Here is a 17,206-nt window from a genome sequence, read left to right as displayed (position 1 = left end):
AACAGAGATATAATGAATATAACTTAAATTTAAATCTTAATCAAATGTTGGTTTAAAGTTATTCTGACAATATTAGTTTGAACATCAGTTGGAAAATGACAAATCAAATACAATTAAGAATTATTTAATAACTTTGACAGAAGAAATAGTCCAGTTAGCATTAAGTAATTCGACAAACTATAACAGAAAGTTACCAATAACTCAATAACAATATTCTCAACAAGGTCTATTCTTGCAAAAAATTTCATGTTTGTTTTTGTTATTACTATCACAAAACCTCTTATCACAGTAAGAACAGGAGTAGGGTTTCTCCCCTGTGTGTGTCCTCATGTGTCTATTTAAACTACTGTTCGTATTAAACCCTTTACCACACACACTACACTTGTGTGGTTTCTCTCCAGTGTGTGTCAGAGCATGTTTCTTCAGATTATCTGATTTTAAAAACAGTTTTCCACAGTACTTACACTCGTGTTGTGATTCTAGCTCACGATCACCATGTGTTCGCCTGTGGTATCCAAGTTGTCCTGCTGTGTTAAAAGACATTGGACACACATCACATCGGTATTTTTGTAGTGGATGCTCTGTGCTGATATGATCATATAGTTCCTGTTCAGAAGGTTTCTTAACACCACACTGCTTGTACCGACACTTGTATGTCTTGTTAGTGTGGTTATTGTAGATGTGAGAAGTGAGACTCTGCTTCGTAATAGCAGTATAGTCACAGTGTTTACACTTGTACTGTTTGTCCCCATTGTGAGTTAACATGTGACATGTGAGAGCGTGTTGGTGATCAGTCCTATATTTACAGTAGGGACAGCTGAGTCTCGCTACCTTATCGTGTACTATCCTGATGTGTATAGTTAAATTGGCTCTTCGAGTAAACATCTTCCCACAGGTGGCACACTTGTGTACTTTCTCTTTTCCTGATACTCCTCGAGTTTTCCCACATGTGTGTGTCTCCAGTTCTTGTTGTGTCTTAAACAGCTTAAGACAACCAGTTGCAGTGCAATGATATTGCTGACCTGTATTTATGGAAGATTACTGAAATAAAGTGAGGAATTGTCCAGCAATATAATAAAAATAGTCTCGTGTTCACTTAATTTTGCATTTTAAGGGATGAATCGTACTACTAAAGTTAGAGATTGTTCTCACCATTTTCAATATCAGTCTGCAACGAATACCCTAACTCTTCGAAATAGTCCTCTCCGTAGAAAACTAGTAATTCCTCTCCCAACCCAATTGGTTTATATGAATAATACTGTATTCCACCTAGAATAATTATTTCATGATAGAAGGCATTGCACAACGATACAAATATTTATTTATACTAATAGTCATTTAAAACTAAACCAATGTTATTTCATCACCAGAATACACCTAAGTAAAATACAGCTTATTTAATCTGTGGATGGTAAGTTGCAGGTTTATAACGATTCTGCCCAACATACTTGGGTATGAAATATTCACAACTCATGTAAATAGATAAGTAAAAACGTAGAAAACTGGCGCATATGTGCACCCAATTTTACCTGGGATATTTCTAATAAGGACGTTCTCTTCACATTGACCCCGAGCACAGTTAAGAAACCGTAACCAGTTGCTAGCCCTGTGACTAGCCCCATCTAGATAGATAACATCCCCGTCCTGACTAACAGCTCTCCACGCATATCCACTCTCTTTATCTGAAGACTCTAACTTCTTGTACTCCTTTTCTGATACGACTTTTCCCTTGTAGTTACCTGATAAAATAGATAAATCAGAACAACCCACTTTAGGGTACAAAACATTTATAGACTTGCTGTCTGGAGAAAGGGACAGTTTTTGTTTTAAAGACCCGAGGGCCACCCTTAAGGGCTTTGAAACCGGTTTATTGACAATATAATATATAATAAATAAACTGAAATCGTAACATTCATGTCAATACTAACTGAAATAATATAAGCTGTAGTTAAAATAATAATACTTACTGTCACTTAATTAAGATATATGATGTAATAAAATGAATCTCTTTATTTCCACACTAATTCTCACACCAAGCTTTAATTCACACACCAAAACTTTAAATTTTATCAGATTACAAATGTCCTAATATATACGTCTCTTATCTTTTAGTTAAAAAGTCAGGGGTGCAGCCGTTTAACTTCAATTAAGATTAAAACAATTCATCACGCTGGATCACGATGTTATTCTATCAAAATCAGCTAGGCGATATTTGAATTGATTGCTGCAGGGCTCTGTGTGGTACTGTGTAGTGGTAAGTGGGTGTGTGTGCGCGTGGTTGTTATTATGATGCGTTGAGATCAGCTACGTTGATGATATGTGATTGTGCGTGTTGTGCTGATAAGGCTTTAATTGAGCAATGGCCAGGAGTACTATCAGTAAACTAGTAGCAGGTCTGGCAGTGAAAATTTTCCGATTTCAAAAGTGGTCGGTAATTATTAGTTTTGAAGTGCTTTTGTAACTAAGAAGTTTATTGAGTGAGTGCCTCATGTTGTTTAGATAGTTTACTAATACTAAGTTATGTTGTGGGGTGTGTGATTTTGTGACCGTTGAGATTTCCTTAAACCTGGAATATTATTCAGTAAAAAGGTTTGCCAGCTTTCCTCGTTGTTGCCTCTTGATTGGTGTTCCAATAGCACACGTTTTGCATTAGACTTGTAAATGTTTATTGAAAATAAGCTGGGAAGACAAGTTATATTTAAGTTTGTTTCAGTGATGGCAAGCAGTGGACCTTTAAAAAATACTGATTGTCTAAAAGTGTTACTACCGTATGTAAGAAGCCAGTCAGAGCTAGTCTCATGGCTGGAGTTAACTGTCGGGATATTACTTGGAAAAAGGCCTTTGATTGATTTTGGCACTGTTTCAGGGAAGTATTTCATCCTGTGCATTAATATAAGTGCGTTCTTCACGATTATTCCATGAATAGTGAGAATTCCATACTCTTTAAAGCTATCCCTCGTGTGTGCAGGCAATTGGCCGTCCTTGTAGAAATAGTTGACGTAACCTGGCATAACCATTCTCACACCTTGTTTCTGTTTTGTGAATAGTGACTCAATGTGTGATTTGGCTGCGAAACCCCAGACGAGGGAGCAGAAATTGAGGTGGGATTGAACAAAGCTGTGATAAATTTGAAGCCTGACTTTTAACGGTAAGTGCCGTTTAATTTTGTACATGATACCCATGTATCTATTCATCCTGGCCCTAACGGCATGTATGTGTTTGCTCCACGTTAATTTATCATCGATTATTACTCCGAGGAAACGTGCCTCAGTCACTTGATCTATCACTACTCCAGCTATGGAAACATTAATGTTAGAAAGGGTTGTCGTTCTATGATTGCTAAATACCATAAAGTGAGTTTTTTTGAGATTGAGAGCAAGTCCGTTGCTATCAACCCATTTGATCAGGAGCGAGGTTATTTGATTTAGTTTGAACTGAACCTCTTGCTCGGTGTAACCAGTAACTATGATATTCGCATCGTCTGCGTACAGTATAAACTTAGCTAAATTTGTGATGTTTGGAAGGTCGTTGATATAGATCACAAAGAGTAATGGTCCCAAAATCGACCCCTGGGGTACTCCAAACTGGATTTCTTTGGGCCTCGAGTCTTCTCCACCGACAGTCACGAATTGGTGGCGGCCGCTCAGATAGGACTCGAACCATTTAAGTGCTGAACCTTTAATGCCGTAATGTTCCAGTTTTTTTAGTAGTATAGGATGTTCAATAACGTCAAAAGCTTTAGAGTAGTCAAGAAGAAGCAGCACAGCAATTTGCTTACTGTTGAGAGAGTGTAGAATACTATTTTGAGCATTAAGTAAAGCGTGTTCACATGACATGCCAGGCCTAAAACCGTACTGGCTTTCAAAAAGTGATCCATTGAAGTCTAAAAATTCAAGAACTCGACTATGCATAAGTTTTTCGTAAATTTTCGAGAAAGAGCTTAGCAAAGAGATTGGTCTGTAATTAGTAACTTCTGTTTTAGAGCCACCTTTGTGTATCGGAACAACTCGTGCCGATTTTAGAGCATTTGGAAATATTCCCTCAGTAAAGGAAGAATTTATGATTACGGCCAACGTTTTTGTGAATTTCGTATCTAAGCTTGCAAGCTTCATTGGTTCAATTTTTGTGTCAAGTGTCGCTTTGTTCTTGAATTTTTTTACTACTTTACTGATTTCAGAGGGCGTAACAGGTCTTAACTCAATACTGCTAGTACCTATATCCGTCCTACGTCCGTCCTGTAAGAATTCTTCAAAACCTCCTGGATCGAAAGTTTGCCTAGCACTTATCTGGGACTTTATGTTGCTTGCAATGTTGGAAAAATACTCATTAAATTTAGCCGATACATCGGAATGGCTGCTGAGTATGTTTCCACATTCATCCTTTATTTTAATAGGCCCAGAGTGCCTGACATTTCTACCCAGGAGACTATTAATAAGTTGCCACTGCTTTTTGGAGTTGTCGCGGTACTCCTCAAAAAAGTTTTTGTAGTACTTGGTTTTGGCCAAATTTATATGTTTGTTACAAAATTTATTAATTTTTTTGTACGCAGCAATATTTGTCACGCTGGGAACTTTTATCTTATCGTGGTAGAGACGTTGTCTACGGGCACATGCATCTTCTAGCCACGGTAAGATCCAGGGTTTTGAGTCGTGCCGTTCATTTTTACGTCTAGGTCCAGGTTTCTTTTCAGGATATGCTTGATCGTAATGTTTGGAATAGATTTCACTGAATTTGTCATACTGGTCATTCGCATTAGTTTCTCTGTGCACCTCACTCCACGTTTCGCTCTCAAAAATTCTTTTGAAATCAGCATGTGCAGCCGCATTGAACCTGCGGAAGTTCGGCACCTTCTCACAGTGGACACCAAAAAAGAAGTAAAAGCTGATCCCAGCAAAACACGTGACTTACCCAATATACTTCCTGATTCAATAAACTGAGACGCAAAAGCTCCATCTCCAGCCCTGGGAATTGTGGATTCTTTGATTTCAATACAACTAGGAACTGGAAAGTTTGCAGTCTTCTTAGTTCCTGGTTGGCTGATATCCTCTAAACAGGGGAGTAAAGGACCATGTAGTTCACATTCTCCCCTCACATAATCTTTACACTGCCAACAAACTGGAAACAGAAGCATTCCATTGAAAATGTCATTTATAAAAGTATCTACCAAATTATTACAGTTAAAGTAACAGTACCGTTACCAACAAATTCAAGTATAGATTCAGAAAAAAAAACATTTGATTTTGACGGACTAATTATTATTCAGATAGTTTGAAGTTTGAAGTTAAATTTTAGTTGTACAGATAAATGACTATAAATACCATATAGTATTGATAAACAATAAGTAAACTCCTATCTTCGTAGTAACTTACAATATTCAGACTGTAACACCTCCTCCAGATTATCGTTATCATCACGGTATGTAACCCCCTCTTTAGCAACTCTAGGAGGGTTACTACGTCTATTTTTAGAAGCTTTTCCTGCAGCTGCTTCAAGTTCTGTCTTGGAGAAGTCTTCCTGAATGTTATCTCTCTCAGCAGTGGTATCTGTAGGAACACTAATGTGTGTCTGTGCAGTGTTTGGCATCTCTTCTGTTTCTTTATCTTCGTCAAACAAGCTTAGTAGATAACCATCATCCAACATTCCTAGATACTCAAAATCATCTATCTCTTCTTCTTTCTTCTCAGGGTCAGGTTCCGACTCAGGTAACCAATAAGAAGGACGGGGAATATTGTCAATATTCTCGTACACTTCTCTGTTACTGAGTATGGTGGGGAGTTTCTTTGTTTGTGTTACAGAGCTGTAGCTGGTATTAGACTCTGTTGTTACACCAGATGTGTTATCAATTCTCACATTGTCTGTTTCACTCTTATGATAACTACTGCTACTTTTATCTGGAGTTACCATGTCACTACGTTCAGTATCGTTGTGTGTACCGCTACAAGAGGGTAAGTTGTCATTAGGTTCAGGTGTTGTTCTGGCATATTCTTTGCTTTGTGGTATGTTACTTTTGTTAGTACTCGCTTTGGTATGGTCGCCCTCATTATCTAGAACAGTAATTCTATCCATATCTTTGAGCACCTCCTTCACTTTTTTGTTATACCTGCGGAATAAACAATTAACATGTTAGTCGTATTTAAAATGCACTAGCAACATGCAATCAATTACAATTACGAAATATATACTATGCAGTGGTTACGAGAAGCAATTAAATGTATATTTATGTGTAAGACATCAAAGTACCAAAAGTAAAAACTAACTCGTCCTGAGTCATGTTGTGATAGTTATCATACAACTCAAGTGCTCGATCAAGACAAGTATCTGCCTGGTCCTTGTTTATTCTACCAAACTTATACTGTTCCTCGTCATCGTCAGGTACATCATTACTCTTGTCTGACATAAGTTCATTATAGAGGTCAGGGGGCAGCTCAATTCTATCTATCTCCTCATCTGAGGACTCTTCATTCTCCCTGTAAAGCAGTACCCATTAAATATATAATATCATAACATTGTTTAGTTCAAAAACAAAACATCATTGAGAATCTGACTAATATTTATGCAAAAAAGAAACACGAGCAAAAGTTCTAAAACACGATTATGATCAAGATTCAAGCTATTAAATCAAATTAAATAAGAAGATATAATGTAACTAACATGTCCTCCAGGAATTTCTCCCAGCCACCAGGATAAGTCTCACAAGTAATTTTATAGAACTCCTCATCAGACATAAGAGGGTCTATGTTAGCCTCACATATTTCATGTGTAAACTCAGGGTTTTCTGCAATCAGTTTACACACATCTACAGGACCTTCTCCGAGGTGAGATGCTAGATTCTTGTTGACAAGTAGATCTTGTAATGCTGGTACAGAGTCAGGTTCTGAGTGTAGGAACATCTCTAGTTCCTCTACTTCAGGAGCTTCAGCTTCTTCAGGCTGATTAACTTGTCTTACACATTCCATACAATCTAGCTGTTCTACTTTTATCTTTTTAGTCTCAACTCTTCCATTCTTATGTTTACCTTTCTGGGACTTCTTCTTTTTGTTGGGAGATTTCTTCTTCGTATTGACTACAGGACTGTCTTTGTCACTGTCTGAGCTGTACCTCTCAGCGGGGTTTCTGGGATCAATATTAACAACCTCCTCAAGTTTTATTAACCCATCTTCATACTGATTCAGCAATATTTCATCTGCGATATGAGATAATGGTTATTTTATACGGAAATGAGTTTTGACACTACCGATTTAATACTACTGTGTCAAAATACTAATTTCACAAAATCGTGCAATAATTTGATCAATCACAGTAGCCTATTTGAAGTTGGAGCAGAAGTTCAGATGTTGAGAGGTTCATTAATTGTTAGTTCATTATTTGTTTAACAGATGAAAATTAAATTTACACTGTGAGTAGGCTGAGGTATGTTCCTCCCATTCTTTAGTCCGGTAACATTCCAGTGGTTCATCTAGTGTCATAAAACCCAGTTCAACCAACTTATCTCTGTTATCTCTTATTCTCTTGTATCTTTTGAGACTGTTTTCACACACACCTCCACAGTACCTGGCCCCTTCAAACAACTTCCACAGTGACATTATCTTCTAAATATTACAAACTAGATTTAGTTGGAAGCAACAGTTAGTTTACAACAGAGATATAATAAATATAACTTAAATTTAAATCTTAATCAAATGTTGGTTCAAAGTTATTTGACAATATTAGTTTGAACATCAGTTGGAAAACTCCACCAGTTCTACATACATGCTACATGAAGAGGTCTCCTCCTAGTCGTTGGAGTGGCCTGCATCACACACATCTCTTCTACGGCGTAACATGTTCCTCCATTCCACTCGCTTTAGAGCCAACTGTTTTACTGCATCTCTGCTGATGTTATCGACACCTGTAAATTCAGCCGCATCCTCGAGTACACAGGCCATCCAGCCTTTGCGGGGTCGTCCTCTCAGTCTCTTTCCATAGTTTGGTTTCCAATCCAGTAAGAAATTGGGGAACCGCGTTTCTGGCATTCTGACAACATGTCCGTACCACCTTAGTCTAGCCGCACCGATGAAAGTTTCGATAGACTTAATTCCAGCACGCCTGAGAACTTCTTCATTGGAGACATGGAAGAACCACTTTATCTTCAAGATTCTTCTCAGGGAGGTCAGATGGAAGACCTCAAACCGTTTCATCTGCTTCTTTGTTGTGTTCCACACTTCAGCTCCATATAACAGAATAGTAATAACAGCAGCCTTGTAGATACGGATCTTGGTGGGCGTTCTTATAGTTCGACTGTTCCATATCTTCCAAAGCTGATGGAACGCACCATTAGCACGCTGGATCCTGATGTCAAGATCTCGGTCAATGGTACCATCCCCACTGATGTTGGCACCAAGATAAACAAAGTTGCTGACCTGTTCAACAGGTTCTCCCTCCACTGTTAGCTTCATACTGTCTCTTTCGGTGTAAGGTCGCTGGGACGCACACTTGCTGATCGCCATGCATTGTGTCTTTTTAGCGTTGATCTTCAACCCAGCATAAGAGGTGTAATGAGCTATAAGATCAGTGGACTCTTGCAGCCCTTCTTCAGTATTGTCCATCACTGCCAGATCATCAGCGTAGTCACTATCCATGATAACTTTTTCATCTGCACCCTTTAGTTCCTTTTGCAGTACAGCACCATGACTGATTGCCTTGTGAACCTCGGCCAAAAAGATTCCAAAGTTCAGACAGAAATTAAATACAGGAGGGCCCTGGATATCACCCTGTCCAGTGCCCGAATTAACAGAGAACCAATCAGACATTTCACCATTAACCCTGACAGCACTCATGGTTCCATTGAAGAATGCCTGAAAGATTCTAACATATTTCTCAGGAAGTCCATAGTGTCTCATGCTTGACCAAATAAACTCTCTTCTGATGGAATCAAATGCTGCCTTAAAATCAATGAAATTAACATAAAGTGGAATGTTAAACTCAATGCAGTTGTGAATAATGGTGCGGATGGAATAAATCTGATCAATTCATGAGCGGTTCCGTCTGAACCCACACTGATTTTCCCTAAGAAGACACTCCATTCCAACATCCAGCCTCTTAGGAAGAACCACCAGTTCAGAATTATAAAATAACATTACATAGAAGAAAATATAGTCCAATAAGCAATAAACATAAAGTAATTCGTCAAACTACAAGAAAACTACCAATAACAATTTCTTCAACAGGGTTTATTCTTGCAAGTAATTTCGTGTTTATTTCTGTCACCACTTTCACTGAATCTCCTATCACAATAAGAACAGGAGTAGGGTTTCTCCCCTGTGTGTGTCCTCATGTGTCTAGTTAAATTACTGTTCTGAGTAAAGCCCTTGCCACACACACTACACTTGTGTGGTCTCTCTCCAGTGTGTGTCAGAGCATGTCTCTTCAGATGAGCTGATTCTAAAAACAGTTTTCCACAGTACTTACACTCGTGTTGTGATTCTAGCTCACGATCACCATGTGTTCGCTTGTGGTATTCAAGATTATCTGCTCTGTTATAAGACATCGGACACACATCACATCTGTATTGTTGTAGTGGATGCTCTGTGCTGATATGATCATATAGTTCCTGTTGAGAAGGTTTCTTAACACCACACTGCTTGTACCGACACCTGTATGTCTTGTTAGTGTGGTTATTGTAGATGTGAGCAGTGAGATTCTGCTTCGTAATAGCAGTATAGTCACAGTGTGTACACTTGTACTGTTTGTCCCCATTGTGAGTTAACATGTGACGTGTGAGGTGAGGTTGGTGATCAGTCCTATATTTACAGTAAGGACAGCTCAGTCTCGCTACCTTATCGTGTACTGTTCTGATGTGTGCAGTTAAGTGACTCCTCCAACCAAACATCTTCCCACACGTGGCACACTTGTGTACTTTCTCTTTTCCTGATACTCCTCGAGTCTTCCCACATGTGTGTGTCTCCAGTTCTTGTTGTGTCTTAAACAGCTTAAGACAACCAGTTGCAGTGCAATGATATTGCTGACCTGTAATAATGGAAGATTACTGAAATAAAGTGATGACCTGTCCAGCAATATCTTGAAATAAAGATAATCTTCGATGTGACCATTTAATTTACGACTATTTGTCACTATAGAATTTTTCTTACCATTTTCAACATCAGTCTGCAACGAATACCCTAACTCTTCAAAATAGTCCTCTCCGTAGAAAACTAGTAATTCCTCTCCCAGCCCAATTGGTTTATACGAATAATACTGTATTCCACCTAGAATAATTATTCCATGATAGAAGGCATTGCACAACGATACAAATATTTATTTATACTAATAGTCATTAACTAAACCAATGTTATTTCATCACCAGAATACACCTAAGTAAAAAACAGCTTATTTAATCTGTGGATGGTAAGTTGCAGGTTTATAACGATTCTGCCCAACATACTTGGGTATGAAATATTCACAACTCATGTAAATAGATAAGTAAAAACGTAGAAAACTGGCGCATATGTGCACTCAATTTTACCTGGGATATTTCTAACAAGGACGTTCTCTTCACATTGACCCCGAGCACAGTTAAGAAACCGTAACCAGTTGCTAGCCCTGTGACTAGCCCCATCTAGGTAAATAACATCACCGTCCTGACTAACAGCTCTCCACGCATATCCACTCTCTTTATCTGAAGACTCTAACTTCTTGTACTCCTTTTCTGATATGACTTTTCCCTTGTAGTTACCTGATAAAATAGATAAATCAGAACAACCCACTTTAGGGTACAAAACATTTATAGACTTGCTGTCTGGAGAAAGGGACAGTGGACACCAAAAAAAGAAGTAAAAGTTGATCCCAGCAAATCACGTGACTTACCCAATATACTTCCTGGTTCAATAAACTGAGACGCAAAAGCTCCATCTCCAGCCCTGGGAATTGCGGATTCTTTGATTTCAATACAACTAGGAACTGGGAAGTTTACAGTCTTCTTGGTTCCAGGTTGGCTGATATCTTCTAAACAGGGGAGTAAAGGACCATGTAGTTCACATTCTCCCCTCACATAATCTTTACACTGCCAACAAACTGAAAACAGAAGCATTCCATTGAAAACATCATTTATAAAAGAATCCACCGAATTATTACAGTAAAAGTAACAGTAACATAACTATTTAATTTAAGCAAAGATTCTTTTGAACATCTGATTCTGACGGATTATTATAATTCAGACTTGAATTTTAGTTCAAGCAGTTGTGCCCAGTATAGCTAAGTCCAGCAGTCAACGTAATCAAGCACTACACGACAACTCATTTGCAGTCACTGGACCTCGATTATGGAATGTAATCCCAACACATATGCACACCATCGAGGATCCTATGCAATTCAAAACAGGTTTTAACGAACTTTGTGAAGTCATTTCCGGACGAGCCTCCAGCTCCAGGATACAGCCGTCGGAATGGAAACTCCTTGCTTGATTGGAGTGGTGATAAAACAGTTTCTACACTGTCCGGGGGGTCGACTTTTTCGATGGCCCGATAGAGGATTCTATGAAACCCTACAAAGTAAAGTAAGTAGTTGCTGATACATAACAAAAAATACCATATAGTATTGATAAACAAATTTAAGTTAACTCCCGTCTACATTGTAACTTACAATATTCAGACTGTAACACCTCCTCCAGATTATCGTTATCATCACGGTATGTAACCCCCTCTTTAGCAACTCTAGAAGGATTACTACGTCTATTTTTAGAAGCTTTTCCTGCAGCTGCTTCAAGTTCTGTCTTGGACAATTCTTCCTGAATGTTATCTCTCTCAGCAGTGGTTTCTGTAGGAACACTGTTCTGTGTCTGTGTAATGTTTGGAAACTCTTCTGATTCTTTATCTTCGTCAAACAAGCTCAGTAGATAACCATCATCCAACATTCCTAGATACTCAAAATCATCTATCTCTTCTTCTTTCTTCTCAGGGTCAGGTTCTGACTCAGGTAACCAATAAGAAGGACGGGGAATATTGTCAATATTCTCGTACACTTCTCTGTTACTGAGTATGGTGGGGAGTTTCTTTGTTTGTGTTACAGAGCTGGAGCTGGTATTAGATTCTGTTGTTACACCAGATGTGTTATCAATTCTCACATTGTCTGTTTCACTCTTATGATAAGTACTGCTACTTTTATCTGGAGTTACCATGTCACTACGTTCAGTATCGTTGTGTGTACCGCTACAAGAGGGTAAGTTGTCATTCGGTTCAGGTGTTGTTGTGGCATATTCTTTGCTTTGTGGTATGTTACTTTTGTTAGTACTCGCTTTGGTATGGTCGCCATCATTATCTAGAACAGTAATTCTATCCATATCTTTGAGCACCTCCTTCACTTTCTCGTTATACCTGCGGGATAAACAATTAACATGTAAGTCATATTTAAAATGCACTAGCAACATGCAATCAATTACAATTACGAAATATATACTATGCAGTGGTTAGGAGAAGCAATTAAATGTATATTTATGTGCAAGACAACAAAGTATCAAAAGTAAAAACTAACTCGTCCTGAGTCATGTTGTGATAGTTATCATACAACTCAAGTGCTCGATCAAGACAAGTATCTGCCTGGTCCTCGTTTATTCTACCAAACTTATACTGTTCCTCATCATCGTCAGGTACATCATTACTCTTGTCAGACATAAGTTCATTATAGAGGTCAGGGGGCAGCTCAATTCTATCTATTTCCTCATCTGAAGACTCTTCATTCTCCCTGTAAAGTAGTACCCATTAAACATATAATATCATAACATTGTTTAGTTCAAAAACAAAACATCATTGAGAATCTGACAAATATTTATGCAAAAAGAAACACGAACAAAAGTTCTAAAACACGATTATGATCAAGATTCAAGCTATTAAATCAAATTAAATAAGAAGATATAATGTAACTAACATGTCCTCCAGGAATTTCTCCCAGCCACCAGGATAAGTCTCACAAGTAATTTTATAGAACTCCTCATCAGACATAAGAGAGTCTATGTTAGCCTCACATATTTCATGTGTAAACTCAGGGTTTTCTGCAATCAGTTTACACACATCTACAGGACCTTCTCCGAGGTGAGAAGCTAGATTCTTGTTGACAAGTAGATCTTGTAATGCTGGTACAGATTCAGGTTCTGAGTGTAGGAACATCTCTAGTTCCTCTACTTCAGGAGCTTCAGCTTCTTCAGGCTGATTAACTTGTCTTACACATTCCACACAATCCAGTTGTTCTACTTTTATCTTTTTAGTCTCAACTCTTCCATTCTTATGTTTACCTTTCTGGGACTTCTTCTTTTTGTTGGGAGATTTCTTCTTCTTATTGACTACAGGACTGTCTTTGTCACTGTCTGAGCTGTACCTCTCAGCGGGGTTTCTGGGATCAATATTAACAACCTCCTCAAGTTTTATCAACCCATCTTCATACTGATTCAGCAATGTTTTATCTGCGATTTGAGATAATGATTAATATATACGAAAAATGAGTTTTGAGACTACTGTTTTATCAAAAACAAATTTCACAAAATTTGGCAATAATTTGATCTATCACAGTATCCTTTCTGAAGTGACTACTTAAAGTTGGAGCAGAAGTTCAGAGGGTGAGAGGTTCATTAATTGTTAGTTCATTATTTGTTTAACGGATGAAAATTAAATGTACACTGTGAGTAGGCTGAGGTATGTTCCTCCCATTCTTTAGTCCGGTAACATTCCAGTGGTTCATCGAGTGTCATAAAACCCAGTTCCACCAACTTATCTCTGTTATCTCTTATTCTCTTGTATCTTTTGAGACTGTGTTCACACACACCTCCACAGTACCTGGCCCCTTCAAACAACTTCCACAGTGACATTATATGTTCTAAATATTACAAAATAGATTTAGTTGGAAGGAACAGTTAGTTTAGATTTTATAACTCAACTTAGAGTTCATAATTTACAAAACAGATATGAGATATACATATAACTTATATTTAAATTTTGACTTAAATTTAAATCGTTAATAAATCTGAGGAAGGAACAACACAGGGTGATAAGTAAAACAAAATTTTAAGTAAAACAAAATTTAAATTTTATTGCCATATTACAATGAATAATAATATCATAATAAACATAGTCGAACTTAAACATCCGATAATAAACTCATGAATATTGGATATGCTAACGAAATTTAAAATAAGCTTTTTTACTATATATAGTAATGAACTACTCATTCTGCTTATTTGGTTCACAGGTTTTTCCCAGACTCCGTGTTAGGACTTTAGCTGTCTGTACCAGTTTTTCGTTATCTTAGAATTTATTCCGCTTTTATTTTATTCCTACTCTCGATTCCTCGCTAGCAGTCCGGTTAATTTAGTACCTTTAGTGGGTCTCATTTAATCATTAGGTCTTATTAAAGAACCTCTCACCCTCTAAGAAAACTCCGTTTGGAGATATTCCTTATTACGCTTTATGTTATTAATTTTCCTTGTGTTTGAATCCTGTCACTTTTTAACTGTTTTTAGTCTTTGTTATTTTCGGCCGATTTCTGCACTTTTACACTGGGTCATCATTCATAATTTCTGGGATAGAGACGACTTAAATCATCATTTAAGGAAGCGTTTGCTTGTCTGACTTACTTCATTAGACACTTCTGGTTAAGGTTTGTGAACACCTTCTTCACTAACTCTTTGGATGTGACTTTATCACTCCCATTTTCATTACTTCTCCCCATACTTTTTACGCTTACAGTTAGCATCACAGTTTTTTGAACTGCACATTTATTTGTGTTACTGTTATAAGTATTTGTTTATCACTTGGTCTCGCACACTGAGTTGATGGTTCCTTCTCCCCATCTGGGAATGCTTCACTTGTTTCGGCGCTACATCGCCTTAGTTCCTCGGTTATTTCTAGTTTTTCTGCACAGTGCAGATATTTTGTGCGTTCACGGGCTGGCCAGCACCAGATCCTGCGATGGGTCTTTTATAGTATTTTTCTTGCCATTTGTTTAATCTACAGAGATATCCATATTTCCAGCATAACGTATCGTTTGTCGTTTTTATCGTGTCTCCTTCATATTAAGACACAGGCTTTCTTTCAACATACCGTGTCGTATCATGCTTTATCGTCTCTCCTTCTTCAGAGACAGGCTTTCTTTCAACATATCGTGTCGCATCATGCTTTATCGTCTCTCCTTCTTCAGAGACAGGCTTTCTTTCAACATACCGTGTCGTATCATGCTTTATCGTGTCTCCTTCGTCAGACACAGGCTTTCTTTCAACATACCGTGTCGTATCATGCTTTATCGTCTCTCCTTCTTCAGAGACAGGCTTTATTTCAGCATACCGTGTCGTATCATGCTTTATCGTCTCTCCTTCTTCAGAGACAGGCTTTATTTCAACTTACCGTGTCGTTTCATGCTTTATCGTCTCTCCTTCCTCAGAGACAGGCTTTATTTCAACATACCGTGTCATATCATGCTTTATCGTTTCTCCTTCTTCAGAGACAGGCTTTCTTTCGAAACATACCGTGTCGTATCATGCTTTATCGTCTCTCCCTCTTCAGAGACAGGCTTTCTTTCTATATACCGTGTCGTATCATGCTTTATCGTGTCTCCTTCATCAGACACAGGCTTTCTTTCAACATACCGTGTCATATCATGCTTTATCGTCTCTCCTTCTTCAGAGACAGGCTTTCTTTCAACATACCGTGTCGTATCATGCTTTATCGTGTCTCCTTCGTCAGACACAGGCTTTCTTTCAACATACCGTGTCGTATCATGCTTTATCGTCTCTCCTTCTTCAGAGACAGGCTTTATTTCAGCATACCGTGTCGTATTGAATGCTTTATCGTCTCTCCTTCTTCAGAGACAGGCTTTATTTCAACTTACCGTGTCGTTTCATGCTTTATCGTCTCTCCTTCCTCAGAGACAGGCTTTATTTCAACATACCGTGTCGTATCATGCTTTATCGTTTCTCCTTCTTCAGAGACAGGCTTTCTTTCGAAACATACCGTGTCGTATCATGCTTTATCGTCTCTCCCTCTTCAGAGACAGGCTTTCTTTCTATATACCGTGTCGTATCATGCTTTATCGTGTCTCCTTCATCAGACACAGGCTTTCTTTCAACATACCGTGTCATATCATGCTTTATCGTCTCTCCTTCTTCAGAGACAGGCTTTATTTCAACATACCGTGTTGTATCATGCTTTATCGTCTCTCCTTCTTCAGAGACATTCACTATTCAGTCAAGGTATTTATCCTTATATTTATTATTGGTTTTTAAATTTTTATTTCATTTATCAGTTTAATTTGCAGAAAGTGGTTGCAATATTATCGATTATCCTTCTTCCAACTAATTCAAAAATAGGTACCATGGACACTGGATCTCAGCAACATACAGAAGATACTACCTGTCATCATTATAGAGTCTAATGAACTCTACCCACAGGTTAGTCAGGCAGTGGATCACACTCTGATGACATCTCCTTTTGGAGATTTTCGGACTCTCAGGCTACCTACTACCTAGTTGAGTGTGTTCCATAACCTAGCACCCTGCCTAAACGTTCGGTACTCCTGGACCTATGTGGCAAGCCTGCTCCCTGAACAAAAAAAAAAAAAAAATGAACTACTCGAAGATTCGTCTCAATCATACATTTTTATCAGCGCAATTAATAATAATAATAATAACAAAGTATTTATATCCCGCTCATATTAGCAACTAGTAACCAAGAATGGTACTAGCTACTAATGTCAGAGCGGCTGTCCAAACAAAGATAAAACTATAATAATTTAGAATTCTCCAACAAAAAATTCTCATTTTCCTTTAAACTGCTTATAAGTAACACTAACGTCTAAAAACTATATTATACGACAGACATGGTGGTACAATCAGACATCAGATGGAATATACTATAAGAGTAAAATAATAATCTCGACACATATTGGTTACTTTGATTTATTCAAAAGAATTTAATTAATTGAACTTCATTATACACTCTTCTTTATTTGTAGATCAAAACAACAAACACAAACTGTGGCCTGCATCCCCGTCAATACCACACAATCATTTAATGAGTTGCTCAAGGTAGTAGACCAGGCCGACGGATCCCCAGTCCGATTTCCCTAAGTATTGTCGCACCCAATTAAGGGAACTCGCACACTACATCACCCTGTACCCAACAGCTTGCAAGCAAGCTGCCGTTCACCCACCGGTTCACTGAGGTACAGGTAGATTGCCGAAGCATGTGCT

General features: G+C 38.0%; 2 protein-coding genes across 2 annotated transcripts; both read right to left on the bottom strand.

Annotated features, from left to right (window-relative positions):
* Window positions 1-54: 54 nt before the first annotated feature.
* LOC134821761 (uncharacterized) lies at window positions 55-7,605 on the bottom strand. The gene is made up of 7 exons (XM_063832512.1): window positions 7,394-7,605; window positions 6,652-7,183; window positions 6,258-6,467; window positions 5,370-6,100; window positions 4,909-5,115; window positions 1,530-1,739; window positions 55-1,022 (listed from the first exon to the last, which is right to left on the bottom strand). The coding sequence occupies exons 1-7, from the start codon at window positions 7,581-7,583 to the stop codon at window positions 217-219; spliced, it is 2,886 nt and encodes a 961-aa protein (XP_063688582.1). The 5' UTR covers window positions 7,584-7,605; the 3' UTR covers window positions 55-216.
* A 1,485-nt stretch (window positions 7,606-9,090) lies between these two features.
* On the bottom strand, window positions 9,091-13,853 carry LOC134821769 (uncharacterized). Its single transcript, XM_063832535.1, has 8 exons — window positions 13,642-13,853; window positions 12,898-13,429; window positions 12,505-12,714; window positions 11,617-12,347; window positions 10,843-11,049; window positions 10,502-10,711; window positions 10,128-10,244; window positions 9,091-10,005 (listed from the first exon to the last, which is right to left on the bottom strand). Exons 1-8 carry the CDS (start codon window positions 13,829-13,831, stop codon window positions 9,200-9,202), a joined length of 3,003 nt encoding a protein of 1,000 aa, XP_063688605.1. The 5' UTR covers window positions 13,832-13,853; the 3' UTR covers window positions 9,091-9,199.
* Window positions 13,854-17,206: the final 3,353 nt, after the last annotated feature.

Source organism: Bolinopsis microptera, chromosome 10 (genome assembly GCF_026151205.1).
Source record: "Bolinopsis microptera isolate Bmic1 chromosome 10, MBARI_Bmic_1.0, whole genome shotgun sequence".
NCBI classification, from domain to species: domain Eukaryota; kingdom Metazoa; phylum Ctenophora; class Tentaculata; order Lobata; family Bolinopsidae; genus Bolinopsis; species Bolinopsis microptera.
Note: the sequence above shows the minus strand (reverse complement) of the source record. Positions and strands in the feature narration are given on the sequence as shown.

Bases quoted from the DNA above. Each gene is read 5' to 3' on its own strand.
- LOC134821761 (XM_063832512.1), bottom strand. From the start codon at position 7,583: ATGTCACTGTGGAAGTTGTTTGAAGGGGCCAGGTACTGTGGAGGTGTG. The intron at 7,184-7,393 runs GTAAATTTAATT...CTCATATCGCAG, and splicing joins TACCTCAGCCTACTCACAGT to ATGAAATATTGCTGAATCAG. The intron at 1,023-1,529 runs GTAAAATTGGGT...CCATAAATACAG, and splicing joins CCTTATTAGAAATATCCCAG to GTCAGCAATATCATTGCACT.
- LOC134821769 (XM_063832535.1), bottom strand. From the start codon at position 13,831: ATGTCACTGTGGAAGTTGTTTGAAGGGGCCAGGTACTGTGGAGGTGTG. The intron at 13,430-13,641 runs GTACATTTAATT...CTCAAATCGCAG, and splicing joins TACCTCAGCCTACTCACAGT to ATAAAACATTGCTGAATCAG. The intron at 10,245-10,501 runs GTAAAATTGAGT...TAATTATTCTAG, and splicing joins CCTTGTTAGAAATATCCCAG to GTGGAATACAGTATTATTCG.